Raw genomic sequence first — 16,431 nt, 5'->3', positions numbered from 1 at the left:
GGATATATGATTGACGGAGGCCAATATATTATGATAATATAGAAAACCAGCTCTTATAAAATTGTAATTAATCAATATATAAAATTAGCTAGCTTTTTTAGAAATTATTGGCCAGCTAATTCTAGGTTTACAATTATACGTCGCGAATTTACCGATTGATTCAAGGGTTTTAACTTTTTGCGCTACTATACATATATATAGAAATAACAGGCTAATTAATAACATTAATGGCTAAATTACTGGGGTGCACTCATCATGCTCTGTTAATAATCAATCAAAATTGCTTATCAAATATGAGTAGTTGTCAAAAACAAAGTTCAGTTTAAGTTAAGGTCATACAGAAATTAAGTTAATATTGATATACTAGTATTTTTTGAAATAAGTTTATTGAACTAATCAATCACAGATAACTTGCAATTGGTAATGAAAGTATAACGCCAAGTATAACTGTATAACTAGGTTGAAACGCTGATATTTTGGTCATGTTCAATTTATCATAGCTAGGGTACGTGATATTGCAGTTTACAACTTGTCGGCGGTTAATTAAGTTGTTATTATTAATTATATTACAATCAAATTTCATTGATACATCATTTGTTTCATTCACTATTATATACGGACACTTGAGAAGCCAATAAGACAACAATATATATATCAAACCAATACAGCTTAGAATTTATTCTTTTGTGGTATCATACAGCTAGTTGCTCAAAGTTGCAAAGCTTCAAATGATATAAATGAATACATTTAGTTATGATTAATCTGGCGGCTAATAGATAATTCAATCCAATTAAAGTTTAAGGCTCAGCTTACATATTTCTATTGATTTCCACAAATTGAAGCTGCAGTTATTTATCAATATCACAAATAGTATAAATAGGATCAAAATTTCTTTATAAATACATGAACTTTTAATTTTAAATGATATATTTGTATTGTTTAATTATACTGCTAACTCTTTCAAAATTAAATTTCCCAGTATGAGTACAAGAAATCGTCGTTTAACAATTAGGTCATTGTGTAAATACACATGCACTTATTGTCGTAAGTATACAAATTAGTGATCGAAATGTGTAGCGGCTAACAATTATAAATTAGAACAGTTGTTTAGTGATCTCTATCCTAAAGAGTCTAATGAGTATCAACACTTGAAATCATTATTATTGGAAGATTGGAACCAAGAATTAGCTGCTCAAAGATTACGCATTATCTTGATTTATAAAATAATGAAAATCTTATTAAAAACTTCAACAGCCTTAGATTACACTAAAGACCAACAAGAATTATCCGAGCTTGAAATAAAAGAGATTATCAAAAGGGTTTCCAACTGCTTGCAAACTCATTTTACAAACTTTAAATTCAAATTAGATCAATACCAATTAATTGTTGAAGTTTGGAATATGTTTACCAACGACTTGAGCTTAACGGTGGTAGATGAAATTTTGGAAAATAATGGCATCCTCAAATTGATTAATTGAAATTATTGGGATTTTGTTTTTGCATATACTATCTTTATTATTTCTTTATATTTTTTTATCTCATTTATCAAAGTTAATTTATCTTCAAATTTTATGCTATTTTTAATTTTTTTCTTTATTTTTTTTTCTTTAGTGATCTTTATATTTTTATATTGGTATATGTAATTTCTGGTTAGTGTGTCAATTTATGACTGATTTGAATGTAGCCTAATGCAAGTATTCCCAATATTGAACTTTATAATATAGCAATTCGGATGTTGTAATTGATTATCGATTAAAGAACCAAAGCATACCATATAGCACCTAGAAGTCTGATATGTAAGAAAAGAATGGAGCGTATGTATCATGATATAAAGCCTGAAATATAACGTTTGATTACCATGAAACATCTAATTAAAATTCACAATAAACTGATTCTCATATTTTGAATGTATGGATCTTGTCATTATGCCCCTTCAACCACAACCGAAACACCCAAAGTTATCGAAAGAGTCCAACGACACCAAATTGAGCCTAAATGAATCTAAGCCAGCCTATTTCAACACCATATATGAGTTCCTCAAAAGTTGCAATATTTGATTGAATTCTAAAGAAGAATTGAATCGTGGTTGTACTTGAATAAATTATTAATGAGTTTCTCGAATATAAATTTTTTAAACTGGGTACGTTCAATGAAAATCAAAATTATATCTTCAACAACAAAACCAGAAACGACAACAAGTACAACAACAAGAAGTTTCAAATATCAAAATCAATCAAAATGGTTGTTAGCTCGATAATTCAGGTTTTAATGAAGCACCTATTGTCCTCTTCAAAAATGTTCTCGGTATATGTCCTCAAATTCTCAAAGCTGACGTCCATCAAATTTGTTCTCAATTAAGTCCAAGAAATTTACGGAGTGATGATATGCATTATCTGTTTAATGAAAAGTATATATATATATATATATGCTTAGCAGTTACCAATTCTCAAAGTTTTTCATCAATATAATAATAAATCAACAATAATATCGAAAGTTTACAACAATTCAAATTAGTATTACTTAGCTAGATATATTTTCCAAATGAACGCCGAAGATTATTTTAATTCCCCAGATTTTAAGCATGAAGTTCAGATTGAGTGGTTGGTCGAGCGTGACAAAAGAAGATCCACTGCAATGGAATTTCATAGAAGCTTCAAAAAGGGATACCCATCACACGTCCTACTTTCCAACAATGATACATTAAGACGTGGAAAGTTTACCAAGCTTCTTTTAGGATTTTATGGGCTCGGACCTACAAAACGACCTGAAGAACAATATCCAATACTCACTAGACAAATAGTTGGTGATTGTGTTAAAGGTTTAGAATTATCTTCCACAATTGATAATGTCATTTACAAATATAAAGGATTGTTTGATTTGATGCCATATGAAAAATATTCAACTTCTTATTTTGTCAAACGTTCAAATATACTTATCGCTCAAATGATAGCTCATATGAAGATTAGAGCCAAACATTTTATTTGGAATACCAAGCTCAAGGCTATATACCCAGTCAGATATGAGGTTAATAAATTCAACAGAAAATGCTCAAGTTTGGTTTCTTCCCTTGTTGTTAAAATATCTAAAGCTTTGAAGAAAAGCTTTTATATAAAAAAGGAATTTGATCTATTTGGTTTTGGTGATAAACCATCATTATTAGGACCTTTTCCTGTTGAAATCTGGTTAAAGGTTATTGAAGAAGCAGATATAACATCAAAACAAAGTGCTGATATGTTTTATAATAGTTATTGGATAGACATTATAGGTCCATATCTATACACCAATATTTATGGTATAGTCACAGTCAGAGATACATTCATTACAAATAGAGATGAAGCTGCTTTTTTTGAAGGAGGACCATCATATAACAAAGAGCTGTTATACGGTCAAGAAAGATATGATAGATATCAAGATCTAGGAGTTAATGAATATGAGATTATTGATCTTTATCCAAGTTCATTAGAGAGAAAGCATAAACTTGAGACTTTGAAGTCAAAAGCTAACGGATTTCCTATTACATTTGTAAAAAATCATGAATCCGTCCTTAAACTAGCAGCTTTAATGAATAAAGAGACTTCTTTAATTCGCAAATTCATAAAACAGATCTCTATTGATGTTTTTGCACCTCAAGACTTTATGACAAAAGAAGGAGTTACAGAATTATATGATGATTACAGCCAATTTTACAATGGCTATAGGAGTACTGTTGAGGTCAAAGCTGTTACATTGATACATTCAGAGTGTCCTTTTATTCATGTATTACACGAATTTGAAGCAAATGGATCCCATGATGATAATGGTATATGCAAAAAAAGTGATGAAATCCAACATTTCTTTCAAAAAAAAAGAACACCATCTGGTTATGAAGACTCTTCAGAATTTACTAAAGCTCCAAGCTATGACATGGAGCTAAGCTATTTTAATAGAATTTTGAACTCAATATTACATGGAAGAAGGGAGGACATTAATATTGAAGATGATATTGCGGCTAATAAAGAACTTGTGGAGTATTCACACTTTGACTACTCAAGGTACAGAAACTTGAATCGCATCAATCATAAATTTGATCTTCAAGTATTTAAAAGAAAATTTTTAAAGGATAGTAATTCTGTGAAAATTTTCATTGATAAAGTATCAAAACCATTCTTATGTTATAATGTTGATAACAATATAAATGTTTCAGTTACAATTACGGGTATTAATAACTCTAGAGTGAGTGGTGAATGTCTTGCGGATGAATTAGGATATATTTATACATTTTATCGTGATCCTCAAATGGTTCTTCTTAAAAAAATGCCTATAGTTGACTAGTAAGTGGCATAATTAGTTATGAATTCGAAAGAATCAATATTTTAATATTAACAATATTATAATGAATATTTATATATCTAACAAATATTTAAACTACTATTATATGGATTACAATATATCAATACATGTCTAGTATATAGTGTACTGCTAATTGTACCAATTGATCATACTATCAGCTTCACATGCAGATTATAAATTCACAGCATGAATACGCTATAGGTCACATATATTGAATATTTTCAAAGATCCATATATTCCACACCTTTCAGAGAATTTTGCTGGTTCCAAAGGGGATATTGATCTGATCTTTTTGATTTCAGCGCTCAAATATTTTTAGTAGTGAAAAATACGCGAATTTAAAACTGGGGTTAATGAAAATCAAAATCTTCAACAAATTAAATATTTAACAACAACAACAACAACAACAGTTTCAAATATCAAATTCAATCAAAATGGTTGCTTCAGGAGTTGCTCCAGAGTATCCAAACTACATCAAGAATCCAATCAAAGTATGTTCATTCAATTCTATCCATTGTTTTGAAGTTCATTTTATTAACATGGGGTTCCCCTTTTTTTAGTGGCTTCGTTATCATTCACATTGGAGACCACATTTATTCTATTCATTAATCATTGGTTTAACTTTTCCAATATTAGCTATTGCTGGAACTCCATTAAGAAGAAAGTATTGGTATTCTGATCATGTTCCATTACCTAATGGGTATCCAAGTATGTGAATTTTTGTGTTTTTTTGATATAAGGGATGATACTAACAATTTAGAACCTGTTGGACCAAGAGATCCAAACTTGAAAGGTTTTGATGATTGAATTCAAAATTGTCAAGTTCATTATTTATAAGGTTATTATAGCTGTTTATTTATTCAAAACTTATTTATTTATTTATTAAACTACAAATACATGCAAAATTTTATTGGAATTATATTTACATTAATTCTCCAATTAGAACTTATTTACAAACTTTTATGTGATTCAAATTACCATCTATAAAATCCATCAGGTCTCCAACGTAATGATTCAGAAGGTAATTGTTGATAAGGTTTTTTTCTTAATTGTTTTTGTTCTTTTTCCCATGCAATTCTTTTTTTAGTTTGTTCACCTTTTAAAATAGCTTTAATATGAATATGACCATGTTCTATAACACCTGTTCTACCTCTTCCCTTTGGATCTAATCTTTTCATTAAATGACCATCTTTACCAGCCCAAATTTGATCAAGAAATAATTCATCAGGATTAAAATTTAATTCTTTTGATTCTTTTAAACCTTTTGATAATAAATCACCAATTTCTCTTGCAATTCTTTTTTGATTGAAATGTGCTTGTGTAATGGCAACTTTTAAATTTAATTTATTCAATAATTTTGTAACAACAGTGGCTTTTTTAATGGAACTTTTAATTCTAAAACTTTTCAAGTACATACTTGGTTCAAGTGCTTCAATTTCTCTTTGAGTTAATTGTAATCTATAAACTTCACCATTTGGTAATCTAATTTCATCTTTATTTTTGAAAAACCCATTCTTTGCAACATTTGCTTCATAAATTGATTGTTTTAAAGGACTTAAATATTTTTTTGCTGCAGGTGTTGGTTCATGACCTATAAATTTCTGTAGTTCTGTATCATTTTTCAAAGTAATTTTATCTTTATTGATTTTTTTATCACTTTGTGAATCTAATGAATCTGCAAGACTATGTTTTTTATTTACTGGTTCAGTTTGTGTTGTTATTTCACCAAATAAATTTGATTGTTGTTGATTATATTTTATTGATGATAAATGGAATGATCTTTTGAAAGTGGTGGCAGCGTTGGTTCCAAGTCCCAAATGGGCCCTTATTCTACCCAAACTCATGATGAATATGTTGGATCTAAACTGTAATAACCTAAAACTAAGATCAAATACCAATCAAATCTTTTATTATATTTTCAATATTTTCCAATACAAAAAAACTTCAAAAATTCGACAAAAAATTAAAAAAACTAAAATTCGCGAAACCGCGAAAAAAAAAGGGAAAGGTCGGAATTCAAGCAAAAATGTGTCACAATTCCGGTTATTTAGTCCCCAAGTTTTTTAAATTATAAGCATTTTGAGATTTTTAAAAGGTTTTATATTCTCTACAAAATGCTGGTTTAAAGGGATATTAAGGAAAAAAGAGGATAATTTTTGCTTGGAGTTGAGTGTATACGTTGTCTATTTGGGTTATCTGGAGGGTAGAGCTAGTTACTGGTTAGTACAATCTCTAGGAATCTGCATATAGCTGAATCTAGACTGCATTGCTATACTCGTTTAGTATCTCAAAGGATATAGATCTTATCAAGTGCTCTATATCTGGAATTTAATTTTATAAATTGAATATTTGAACGGTTCTATATTTCACTATACTGGAGTCAACTCTGTATATCATCTAGTTTTGCTTACAAAAGACAAGGATTCAAAATGGGTATTCCTCAGGCTTGTCATCTTCAGGATAATCGTGGTCGTGAAACAGTGTTCAAGTGTTCAGAATGTGGTTCTCATTTATTCAGTTCAAAACAAATAATATCAGATGTAAGTTAAATCAGTATATACTACTACTAGACTATTTACTAACATGACTTTTTCCAGAACTTCCATGGTAAATATGGTGGTGCATTCTTAGTTAAAAGAACAGTAAATTTTAAAAATGGTCCAATAGTTATTAGAAATATGATGACTGGTAATTATCATGTTTGTGATACTTTATGTAACTTATGTGATAACTATTTAGGCTGGAGATATATTACTGCAGAATCTGAAAATGAGAAATATAAAGAAGGTAAATTCGTTATTGAAATTAGTGAAATTTCACACGTTGGTATTAGTGATAAGTATTCAAAAGTAATGTTTTGAATGATGCAATATTAAAGCCTGTTTATTGGGCTAATTTTTTTTTATATACAACACATAACAGTACAGAGGAAAGGTTCAGGATTAAAGGTTAAAGAATTGGTTAATAGGTAATGGTTTTTATAAAGGTATTTGGGTGCAATTCAGGAAATGACCCATAAGGTTAAGATTATATAAGGTTTTTAAGTGATTAATAATTATGATTATGTTAATTAATAATGAATGATAATTGATCGTAGCTGATATATCGAAGTTGAATTGTGTTAATTGAGGCAACTATATCCAATATTATAAATTATTATATAATTTTCCACTAGAATTAGAAGCAACCAGTGGATATATGCATTAATTGCTATATGTTGATGTTTCGGATTGAATGCTCCTCATAATTCATTAATATAATATAAAAACTAGGTAATCTACAATCATGATTCAAGGACGTATAATTTCAGTTTAATTGTACTCTAATTGCAAATTATAATATTAAAATATTTATAAGAAAGAAAAGAAGAAAATAAAAAACTATATATATTCCTTTAAAAAACCCATGTGTAAATCATCCATAATATTAAGAAGTAAATTGAAAAAGAAATCAATAAATAAGTTTAGCTATAAAATGGTCTTTGTATAGCAAATAAGCAAAAAAAAAGTTCTTGGTATCAGTTATTGATAAACTTAGCTAATTGGAAAATAAATTAAGAAATAGAACAAGGAAATAAGATAAACCCAAATCAATTATTTATTTGAATAATCTGAAATTAGATTATTCTAAATGATTGAAATGTCTTTGATGAATAAGTAAAGAAATAATGAGAGTTTCCAATATAAAAACAAAATAACCTTAACAACAACTCTATATTAAAACAAAAGAAAACAACCTTGAAACCCCATAGTCAACAAATCATAACAACATACAATAAAACTGTTCAAAAAATTTAAACCATTTCTTTGAAAAATCCACCATGATCTGCATTAGAACCATCAATTTGAATAGATCCAAAAGATTCATCAGTACTTGACCCATCAGAATCAGAATTCATTGATGAAGCATTTGATTCAGTTGAATATCTATTAACATTATTTGAACCATAACCATATCCAGAATTTCCTAAACGACGAGGATCATCTGATAAATGAACAGGATTTGCTTTTCTAACAGGTGGTGGAGGAGGTGGTTTTTTAATAATTTCTTGTTCATCAAATGGATTTTCAGCCATATATGGAGTTAAACCTGCATTTTGATAACGTTGAGAATTTGCATTAGTTTTATAAATTGAATTTCTTGTTGAATGATTTCTTGCCAATGTTGAGGTTTCAGATTCTGTTTCTTCATAAACTGTATCTATGGTTCTTAAGTGATTATCTTCTTGTCGTATTCCACGTGTATTGTTATTGACATTGTTATTGTTATTACCACTGGCAGAATTGATTATTGGTGTATGTTCATTTGGTAATTGTTGACCCATCAGTATACTTGACCCCAAATTAGCAAGATCTTGTTGTGTTGATGAGTTTGTTGCATTTGTTGGAGGTGGAGGAGCAGGACGGTGAGGTATTTGAGGTTGTGAAGTTAACATTGGTTCATCAGGTAATGAAGAAGATGAAGTTGATTTTTTATTAAATTTTGAGAAAAACCCTAAACTTGGTGACATTTCATTACTTGTCTTTTCATTATAATTACGATAAGTTCCACCATAATCTTCATAATCATCATCATTTTCTAATCTTCTTGTTGAAGAAATTGAATGGGTAAATGAACCCTTTTCAGAATTATCCAAACCTCCAAATCTCTTCTTTCTGAATACGAAAAACCATACTAAGAATAAAATTAATGAAACACCAGCAACTGAACCAATAACTGAACCTGCAATTTTACCCTTTGTTTGTTCAGCAGTCCCAGTAGATTCATTGTTTTCATTTGAATTAGAATTTGAATTCAATTTCAAATAATTAGCAAACGCAGAAGCATCTGTTGTTATAGCTTGATCTGAAGTGTATGAAAAAGTACCAACATCACCCAGCACTGTAGATACAGGTATGGCGGTAGTTATTGTAGTTGATGAATCCGTTAGTTCGTATAGTTGTGTATAGACAAATGTGGTTGATGATGGAGATTCAGAAGAACTTGAACTTTCCCATGATGAAGATGAAGCTTCTGCGTATAGAGATGAAGATGAAGGTTGGGCTATTGATGAAGATGATTGTTGGGTGTTTGAAGATGATAGATGTATTGAACTTGATGATGGCGCTTGTGATGAACTTGATACTTTGGCAGTTGTTGAAGAGCTCGATGAAGAAGTAGAAGATTCTGATGATGATGGCGTTGGATGGGAATGGAAGCTTGATGAACTTGATTGCGTTTCAGTTGATGATGATGATGTGGAAGAGGTTGTTGATGTTGTTGATGATGATGATGACGATGTTGTTGTTGATGATGGTTCTTCCGATGAGGATGAGCTTGATGAACTTGATGTTAACGATTCAGAGTTTGATGTAGATGTCAAAGAAACACTAAATGAACTTCCGCCATGAGCATGAAATGAACGTGAACTTGAATCATCTGTTGAATTTGAAGAAGTTGAAGATTCCAAAGTAGTGGTGGGGTTCTGACTTGATGAAGAATCTGTTATTGTTGATGATTCTGATTCCCAATCTGATAATGATGAAATAGTTGGTGTCACAATATCTGTTGAACTACTTGAATCTTTATTTTTAGAACTTGATGATGAAGAACTTGAAGTAGAACTTGTTGTGGAAGATGTTGAATCTATACTGGAATCATCACTTGAAGATAGCACTGTGGTACTGGTTGATCCCAGATGTGTAGTGAGGGACGATGAAACTGTTGAGTTTGACATCGTTTCACGGTATTTTTGATCCTTGAGCTATACTTTTGATCTATGTTATGATTTAATGCTCTTTCCGAAAAATAAGTTTCAAAGTCTTCTTTTGCTTTTGTAGGACTATACCTTTTTATTCCCTTTAAATTCACTTATGATCCTTTCAAAATTTTTTTTCACTTGCTTCTCCTAATAATGTGATGAAATTCTGGACTTTATAAATATCTTTTGATTTTAAGATTGTGATTGAAATTTGAAGGGCAAAAAAAAACTTAGTGTAAAATTTTAGGCAGAATTCTCACAGCTAAATGCTAAATGCACTGCAGCTAACGATCGACTTAAGTAAATAGAGAATATTCTGTTCCAAAACTAAGATACCTCACAAGATGTAATAGTTAATGAATTTGACAAACAAAATGTTAAGGAAAATTGATAAAACTATCTCACTTTCCCTTTCAAAACCTCACTAAAAAATCTTTTGATGATATTTTAAGTAATTCTAAATTCGTAAAACTTCTATCCCAAAAAAGCGCGAGATCTGGAACATGGAACGCCAAACAAACTAAAATAGAACACTCTGCAAAAATAACACTCCAAGCAGAGAAGCACAGATCGTTATACTCTGTTTACAAATTACGAAGTGTTTATAGTGAATAAATTACGCGTCATCAACTTAATCCATATTTCAATTTAGTCTTTACATAACTTATCATCTGGATTGTCAGTGTTAAAGTGAATCAAAATGTGTTTAATTATAGATTGATTTTCGCATTTTATAACGTTTGACATAAAAAAATTTATCTCTTTTGTTCAAATTTGCGCGAAAAGTTTACCCAATTTTGTGGTTTTGTCCATATTAGGTAAACCATTGCGCCAATAATCCCGATTTGATCAAATAAAAGAAATGCGGCATGGGATTTTATTCAAAATTGAGTAATTTGGCGTAAACAATAGTGCCAATCGGCGTAAATTAACTACTTCTAGTTCTAGACTTTTCCTTTCTATATAATTAATGTTGTGTATTATACATAAACTTTTATCTTTTATCTTTGAAACCTTAATTCAAAGCTTTATTAACAATCCTTGTTTGTCTAATGTGTGAGTCTACTTACTATCTTTTTTGTTTTAAAAAGTTGTCTTTTTACCTTTTGATTCCACAATTGCTACACTTGCTCTTTGAGCACCTGCTAAAGCAACACTAGAAATTGGTCTAGGTTTGTTTTTTGGTTCTCTACTTCTTCTTGGTTTTGAATTTTGTGATCTTTCTCTGTAAATTGGTGCTGGTTCAACTGGTGCACTTGAAGATGAATTTGATTCTTCATTAAATGATGGTTTATTACCATTATCATTATCACCATTATTATTTCTTGGTTTACTATTTTTTGGTGCTTTTTTACTTCTATCTTCACCAAATTCCATTCTTAATGGTCTATTTAATAATTTTTTACAACTTTTATCTTTTAATGCCTTTGTTGGACCTTCTTCATCTTTAAAATCTAAAAATGCGAAACCTTTACATTTACCACTATCTTCAAATGTTGCCATCCTTATTTTAATTAATTCACCACAATGAACAAATTGACGATGTAACATTTCTTCAGTTGTATCAAATGATAAATTACCAACAAATAAAATTCTTGATGGTGGATTTTTGGATAATTGAGCTTCTTCTTTATTTGGTCTACCTTCAAATGAATCTGAATTTTTAATTAATAAATTTCTACCATTTAATTGTTGTTCCGATAAATTTATAACTGAACGTTGATGATTTTTAGTACTAAAATCAATATATGCAAAACCTTTAATTTTTTTACTATCTCTACCTTGAGTTGGTAAATTAACTCTAACAATATTTTTTTCTTCAACTTTAACTGGTTCATCTTCACTTAATTCATCTGAATGTTCTGGTAAATCTTGAGTTTTCAATGTAATAAATCTAATTAAATCGTCTTTTGTAGTATCAAATGATAAGTTACCAATCCATACACCAATTCTTGGTGGTCTTTCTTTCTTTTCACTAGATTCATCTTCACCTTTAGTTTCTTCAAAATTTGCTGGTTTAGGTTTTGGATTTTTTTTTTCTAATTTTTCTAAATCTAATTTACCTCTTCTTAATAAACGTTTTTGTTTTTTAGATAATGGTGCAGCTAAATTTAAATCAATTTCTAATTGATCACCTTCAGCTTCATCTAAAGTTCTCTTTTTGGAGGAGTCTTCAGTTGATGATTCAACAGCTTCAACACTTGATTCTTTCTCTTCTTTAGACATTTCTGATTGTATTGCGGTATGTCTAGTTTAATGGATTAACTATAAGATTACGTATTGTAGATGCTTTTCATTTATTTAATTACTACTCCAAAATTTTTTTTTTACTGATAGAAAAACTTCACCGGTATGGACAACATCTCATCGCACTGCATACATAAAACTACAAAACGGTTATAAAAATACAAAACGGTTATAAAAACATGTCCAATGATGATAAACTTATGTAGTTTTTAAAAATTTCCTCACTTGTTCCAAAAAAATTGGCTTATCATGATCCGGTTTCTTGTTGAATACCGTAAGCATAGGACGGAAAGCGTAACATGTTTCACTAAATAAATATGAAGGAAACTCACCATCAATATCTTCTCTTGCAGCTCCATAATTATCATAAAAACTATCCAAAAATAAAGTTGATGTTGAGACATCTCTTAAAACCTCATTCGAGCTTGATAGTACATCTAATGTTTTATTAATTAATGTGCTAGTTTCATCCAATGTTTTAAAAGTCCTAGCTTGTAAGGCAAATGACGAATTCCAATCTTGATGATATTGAGAAATAGCATCATGTCTATTATACATGTATCCATATCCATCAACATATTTATAACACTCATATTTAACTAGTGGTTGCGTTACTCTTAATCCAGGGAATGTACGTACTGCATCCTCGGAATTTTTCCAATCAGAAACTTGAGACCTTGCACTATCATTGTCAGTAAAGTTATTTCTATAATTACGGTATAGAAATGGAATAATGTTTGAAGTTTCAATTAAATAATCTTGAAATGAGAATCTATTGAGAAACGAAATAGTATTTAAAGCCTGGAATCCATTTAAAAATTGGTCTGAAACGATTGTTTTAATTTGACAACGATATTGAAAACCAGAAATTTTATAACAAGACTTTGGATTTTGACATCTTTTTGGTGACAAAAGTTCAACATTTTTTTCCCGTGATCCTGTATGATATAAGTTCATGAATGCAAAATCAACATTAATCTTCTTGATAAATCTTTTCATGTATGAATTTGGATTTGTTAAAACATTTTGAATCAATAGTTCAAATATATCAACTTCTGTAATCAAGTTTAAGAGATACCCTCGAATTCTGAAATCTTTATGAAATTCAAGTTTTATAAATTCAACATCATTCTTCAAGACAGATTGATATTCTTTATAAGCTTCATAACGTTCATTAGGTGAAGTGACATACCCTGTTCCTCTAATAAATGATTTATATGTCCTATCTTTATATGCAAATGTTGAATTGATGGTTAATAAGACATGTATCTTCTCGTATAGCTTAGGTGCAACGCATTCGCAGAATGTTTTATTAATCATTAGGGCATCCACAGGTGAATAATTGCAATGATGAAAAATAATTTCCCAAATTTCCATTGGAAATAAACCTAAACCTTCTAAAGGTTTATGCTTATATTTAGTATCCTTTGGTAAATTTCCAACTTCTTTCAAATAATTTGGCAATTTTGATATCCTTATCAAACGTTCATTGATCTGTTTTAGTACGATTTCATATTGATATTTCAAAGGAAACTAAAAAAGAAGTTTTGAAATGTCTAGTACTCGACTTTTTTCATCTTTCACAGCAGTGACTATCTTTGGTTGGTAGCAATATACCTATCCATCAACTCTTTATCATGAACTGGAGGTATTGAATATAACTTGTCTTTGAAAAGACGTGTATCTATTTGTTTTGGTGTCAAAATGAATTTATCGAAAAACGCAGCGGTTAAAATTAAAGACAATACCAATGCATAGACCCAATATCCTGCGAGAACCATCAATAGACAGCTAATATATCCTATAACGATGAAAAGCGGTATATATCCAGCTTGAAATTGATAATAACGAGCAGAATCGTTGTGATTGATTTCATAGGCGCTTTTGAGATGAACGTTGATCATCTTAGTGTTGATTGATGAACTCTTTTAATTGCGACATACCAACGTCAGAACATTGTGAATGCATTAGCAGGTATTGGAAAGTCATTGTCATTTATAGTATGCCTCTAAGATAATCATTTTCTGTTCAGTATTCATTTTCTTTGAGATAGATATTTGAGTGCTCATATTTGACTTGAAAACAACTCAAATTCAAAAATATATTAGAATCTCATATTAATAAAAAGTACGTCGCGCGTCCCATCAAAAAAAATACCTGTATTATAAGTTTCGATATATATTTACTTCTATAAAAAATTTGAGCTATATATTTGGCTCGGTTTCTAATTGTGTTTTTCTCTTATTAATGGTTCAATCTAAGCTATGTTAGACTCATATGATTCACTTTTCCTTTGGGTTTGAGATTTGACAATTGATATAGAATATTGTAGTAGATGCATGGGTGATCTAAAGAACTCTTTGTAACATCATAGGATGTTGATTATTAAGTCTTCTTTGAATTCACTCTATACTCTTGCTCGATTTCAAACTTACAAATTAGCCTCAATCACGAACCGTTTTTATAGCTGTTCTAATTAACCATCACACGAACGTATATCCAGTTCTAGACATAATTATTAACCATTACACTAATGTTAGGATTATTATCTTGATTCCACTCAAGCACTCAAGGCAATTTACATAGTATTATAATCTTTTAAGAGCGAACAACAAATACAATATAATTACTTTTAATGAATTAAATATAAACCTTTGTGTTCTTTTGTAACCTTTGAAAATTATGATATTTTTATGCTTATAAACAATGTACTGGAACGACTACCAAGTGAAGAACCAATATCCATAGTGTAAGTTTCAAATATTCCTTCAAGGTCATTATCATGGGAGGTACTATTTTCTTTAAGTCCTGGTGGAGAATGATATCTAACAATTATACTACCAGCTTTTAGTTTCCTGTTCATATATATTTCATCAACAGTTTGTAATTCTACCTTTGAGAAGTTGAGATCATGAACAAAAATAAAACCTGGATATCCTTTAAGCCTTGCATACAATTCCTTAATCCTAAACTGCCTATTAATATAACTAACTTTATTTGGGCTGAAGTTATGTTGTAACCTAAACAGGTCTGCTATTTTGGAAACATTGGTTCCTAATTCATAGTGTAATCTATAAAGATCACCGTTGATATCATAGCCTATACATTGTTTAAAACCTTTGAACATCTGCATAGTCATTAAGTTCAGCCCAGCTCCACAACCCATCTCTAAGAAAATCATTTCTTCTGAAGAAGTTGTACAATACAAATCCACAATTTTAACAAGGTATGTATAAGCACTCTGCTTGGAAAAAGACTGTGTACTATCAAGCCTAAAAGTTGGACCATATGCTTATGCTGAGAGATAAATTGCAAATTCCATCATTTGATCAAACAATTTACTAGGAACTTCCTGGCCAGCTGCTCTTCTGAATACTCGAAGCTCTTTTGAATAAATCTCTTTGTAGTGTCGTACCTTCTCATTATGCCTTTTAGCAAGCTTGATACATTCACCAAATGTTCCCTGGTGAACATTACTTAAATGATTTAGCTTCAATTTCCCTGTAGCTCTCCTTATGTACCATTCAGTAAACCTCAAGTACAATTCAACTGCTTCCCTGGAGCCAAATTTATCCTTAGATATCCTTTGACTTGTGACATATCTTATCAAAAATTTATCCCTCATATTCACAGTTTCAAATTCAATTGCCTGTTTATATATAGCCTTGGTTTCTCCAAACATCCATGAATCACCATGTACTTCATAAAACGTACTGAAAAGACTTCTAAACCGATCTTTGTTGGACCACTCACCTTTATCTTGTGGAACCTTTTTGTCGAAAATCTTTGTCACTGTTTTGTAAATTTGGTTTTCTCCAAACCCTTCAGCTCTGACATGTTTATTTTCTTCCAGTGGAGACCTTTCTTTTAAAGAAGCCCTTTCAATATCTTTGTTTCCCATGTTTACAATTATTCATGGGGTGTACTTTAACCGAAACAATTCTCCCTAGTAAAAATATAAGATTAAGGTAAACAAAAAAAGTTGACACGTAAATCTGCCAAAAAAAATAAATCTCCCGGGTGTGAGTCGAACACACGATCTCAAGATGTCTTGATTCCATTACAGTCTTGCGCCTTAAACCAACTTGGCGACCGAGAGGTGTTGTATTGTTATT

The 16,431-nt window shown here is 30.1% G+C and overlaps 9 protein-coding genes across 9 annotated transcripts; 3 read left to right on the top strand and 6 right to left on the bottom strand.

The window, feature by feature from the left end:
- Nucleotides 1-423: 423 nt before the first annotated feature.
- BN7_2878 (uncharacterized protein) lies at nt 424-1,478 on the top strand (the record flags this gene model as incomplete). The annotated part of the gene is made up of 2 exons (XM_011276437.1): nt 424-429; nt 1,104-1,478. 2 exons carry the CDS (start codon nt 424-426, stop codon nt 1,476-1,478), a joined length of 381 nt encoding a protein of 126 aa, XP_011274739.1.
- Nucleotides 1,479-2,541: 1,063 nt separating this feature from the next.
- Nucleotides 2,542-4,311, top strand: BN7_2877 (uncharacterized protein; the record flags this gene model as incomplete). Its single annotated transcript, XM_011276436.1, has 1 exon — nt 2,542-4,311. One exon carries the CDS (start codon nt 2,542-2,544, stop codon nt 4,309-4,311), a length of 1,770 nt encoding a protein of 589 aa, XP_011274738.1.
- A 452-nt stretch (nt 4,312-4,763) lies between these two features.
- BN7_2876 (uncharacterized protein) lies at nt 4,764-5,045 on the top strand (the record flags this gene model as incomplete). Its single annotated transcript, XM_011276435.1, has 2 exons — nt 4,764-4,820; nt 4,890-5,045. The coding sequence occupies 2 exons, from the start codon at nt 4,764-4,766 to the stop codon at nt 5,043-5,045; spliced, it is 213 nt and encodes a 70-aa protein (XP_011274737.1).
- Nucleotides 5,046-5,303: 258 nt separating this feature from the next.
- On the bottom strand, nt 5,304-6,173 carry MRPL22 (mitochondrial 54S ribosomal protein uL22m; the record flags this gene model as incomplete). The annotated part of the gene is made up of 1 exon (XM_011276434.1): nt 5,304-6,173. The coding sequence occupies one exon, from the start codon at nt 6,171-6,173 to the stop codon at nt 5,304-5,306; it is 870 nt and encodes a 289-aa protein (XP_011274736.1).
- A 1,949-nt stretch (nt 6,174-8,122) lies between these two features.
- Nucleotides 8,123-10,045, bottom strand: TDA7 (Tda7p; the record flags this gene model as incomplete). The annotated part of the gene is made up of 1 exon (XM_011276433.1): nt 8,123-10,045. One exon carries the CDS (start codon nt 10,043-10,045, stop codon nt 8,123-8,125), a length of 1,923 nt encoding a protein of 640 aa, XP_011274735.1.
- Nucleotides 10,046-11,152: 1,107 nt separating this feature from the next.
- On the bottom strand, nt 11,153-12,295 carry NOP13 (Nop13p; the record flags this gene model as incomplete). The annotated part of the gene is made up of 1 exon (XM_011276432.1): nt 11,153-12,295. The coding sequence occupies one exon, from the start codon at nt 12,293-12,295 to the stop codon at nt 11,153-11,155; it is 1,143 nt and encodes a 380-aa protein (XP_011274734.1).
- A 219-nt stretch (nt 12,296-12,514) lies between these two features.
- On the bottom strand, nt 12,515-14,220 carry BN7_2872 (uncharacterized protein; the record flags this gene model as incomplete). The annotated part of the gene is made up of 2 exons (XM_011276431.1): nt 12,515-13,790; nt 13,934-14,220. 2 exons carry the CDS (start codon nt 14,218-14,220, stop codon nt 12,515-12,517), a joined length of 1,563 nt encoding a protein of 520 aa, XP_011274733.1.
- Nucleotides 14,221-14,996: 776 nt separating this feature from the next.
- BN7_2871 (uncharacterized protein) lies at nt 14,997-15,497 on the bottom strand (the record flags this gene model as incomplete). Its single annotated transcript, XM_011276430.1, has 1 exon — nt 14,997-15,497. The coding sequence occupies one exon, from the start codon at nt 15,495-15,497 to the stop codon at nt 14,997-14,999; it is 501 nt and encodes a 166-aa protein (XP_011274732.1).
- Nucleotides 15,498-15,608: 111 nt separating this feature from the next.
- Nucleotides 15,609-16,217, bottom strand: BN7_2870 (uncharacterized protein; the record flags this gene model as incomplete). Its single annotated transcript, XM_011276429.1, has 1 exon — nt 15,609-16,217. One exon carries the CDS (start codon nt 16,215-16,217, stop codon nt 15,609-15,611), a length of 609 nt encoding a protein of 202 aa, XP_011274731.1.
- Nucleotides 16,218-16,431: the final 214 nt, after the last annotated feature.

This window comes from Wickerhamomyces ciferrii, contig 00076, assembly GCF_000313485.1.
Source record: "Wickerhamomyces ciferrii WGS project CAIF00000000 data, strain NRRL Y-1031 F-60-10, contig 00076, whole genome shotgun sequence".
NCBI lineage: Eukaryota > Fungi > Ascomycota > Saccharomycetes > Phaffomycetales > Wickerhamomycetaceae > Hansenula > Hansenula ciferrii.
The sequence above is the reverse complement of the archived record's forward strand: the minus strand, read 5'-3'. Positions and strand labels throughout refer to the sequence as shown.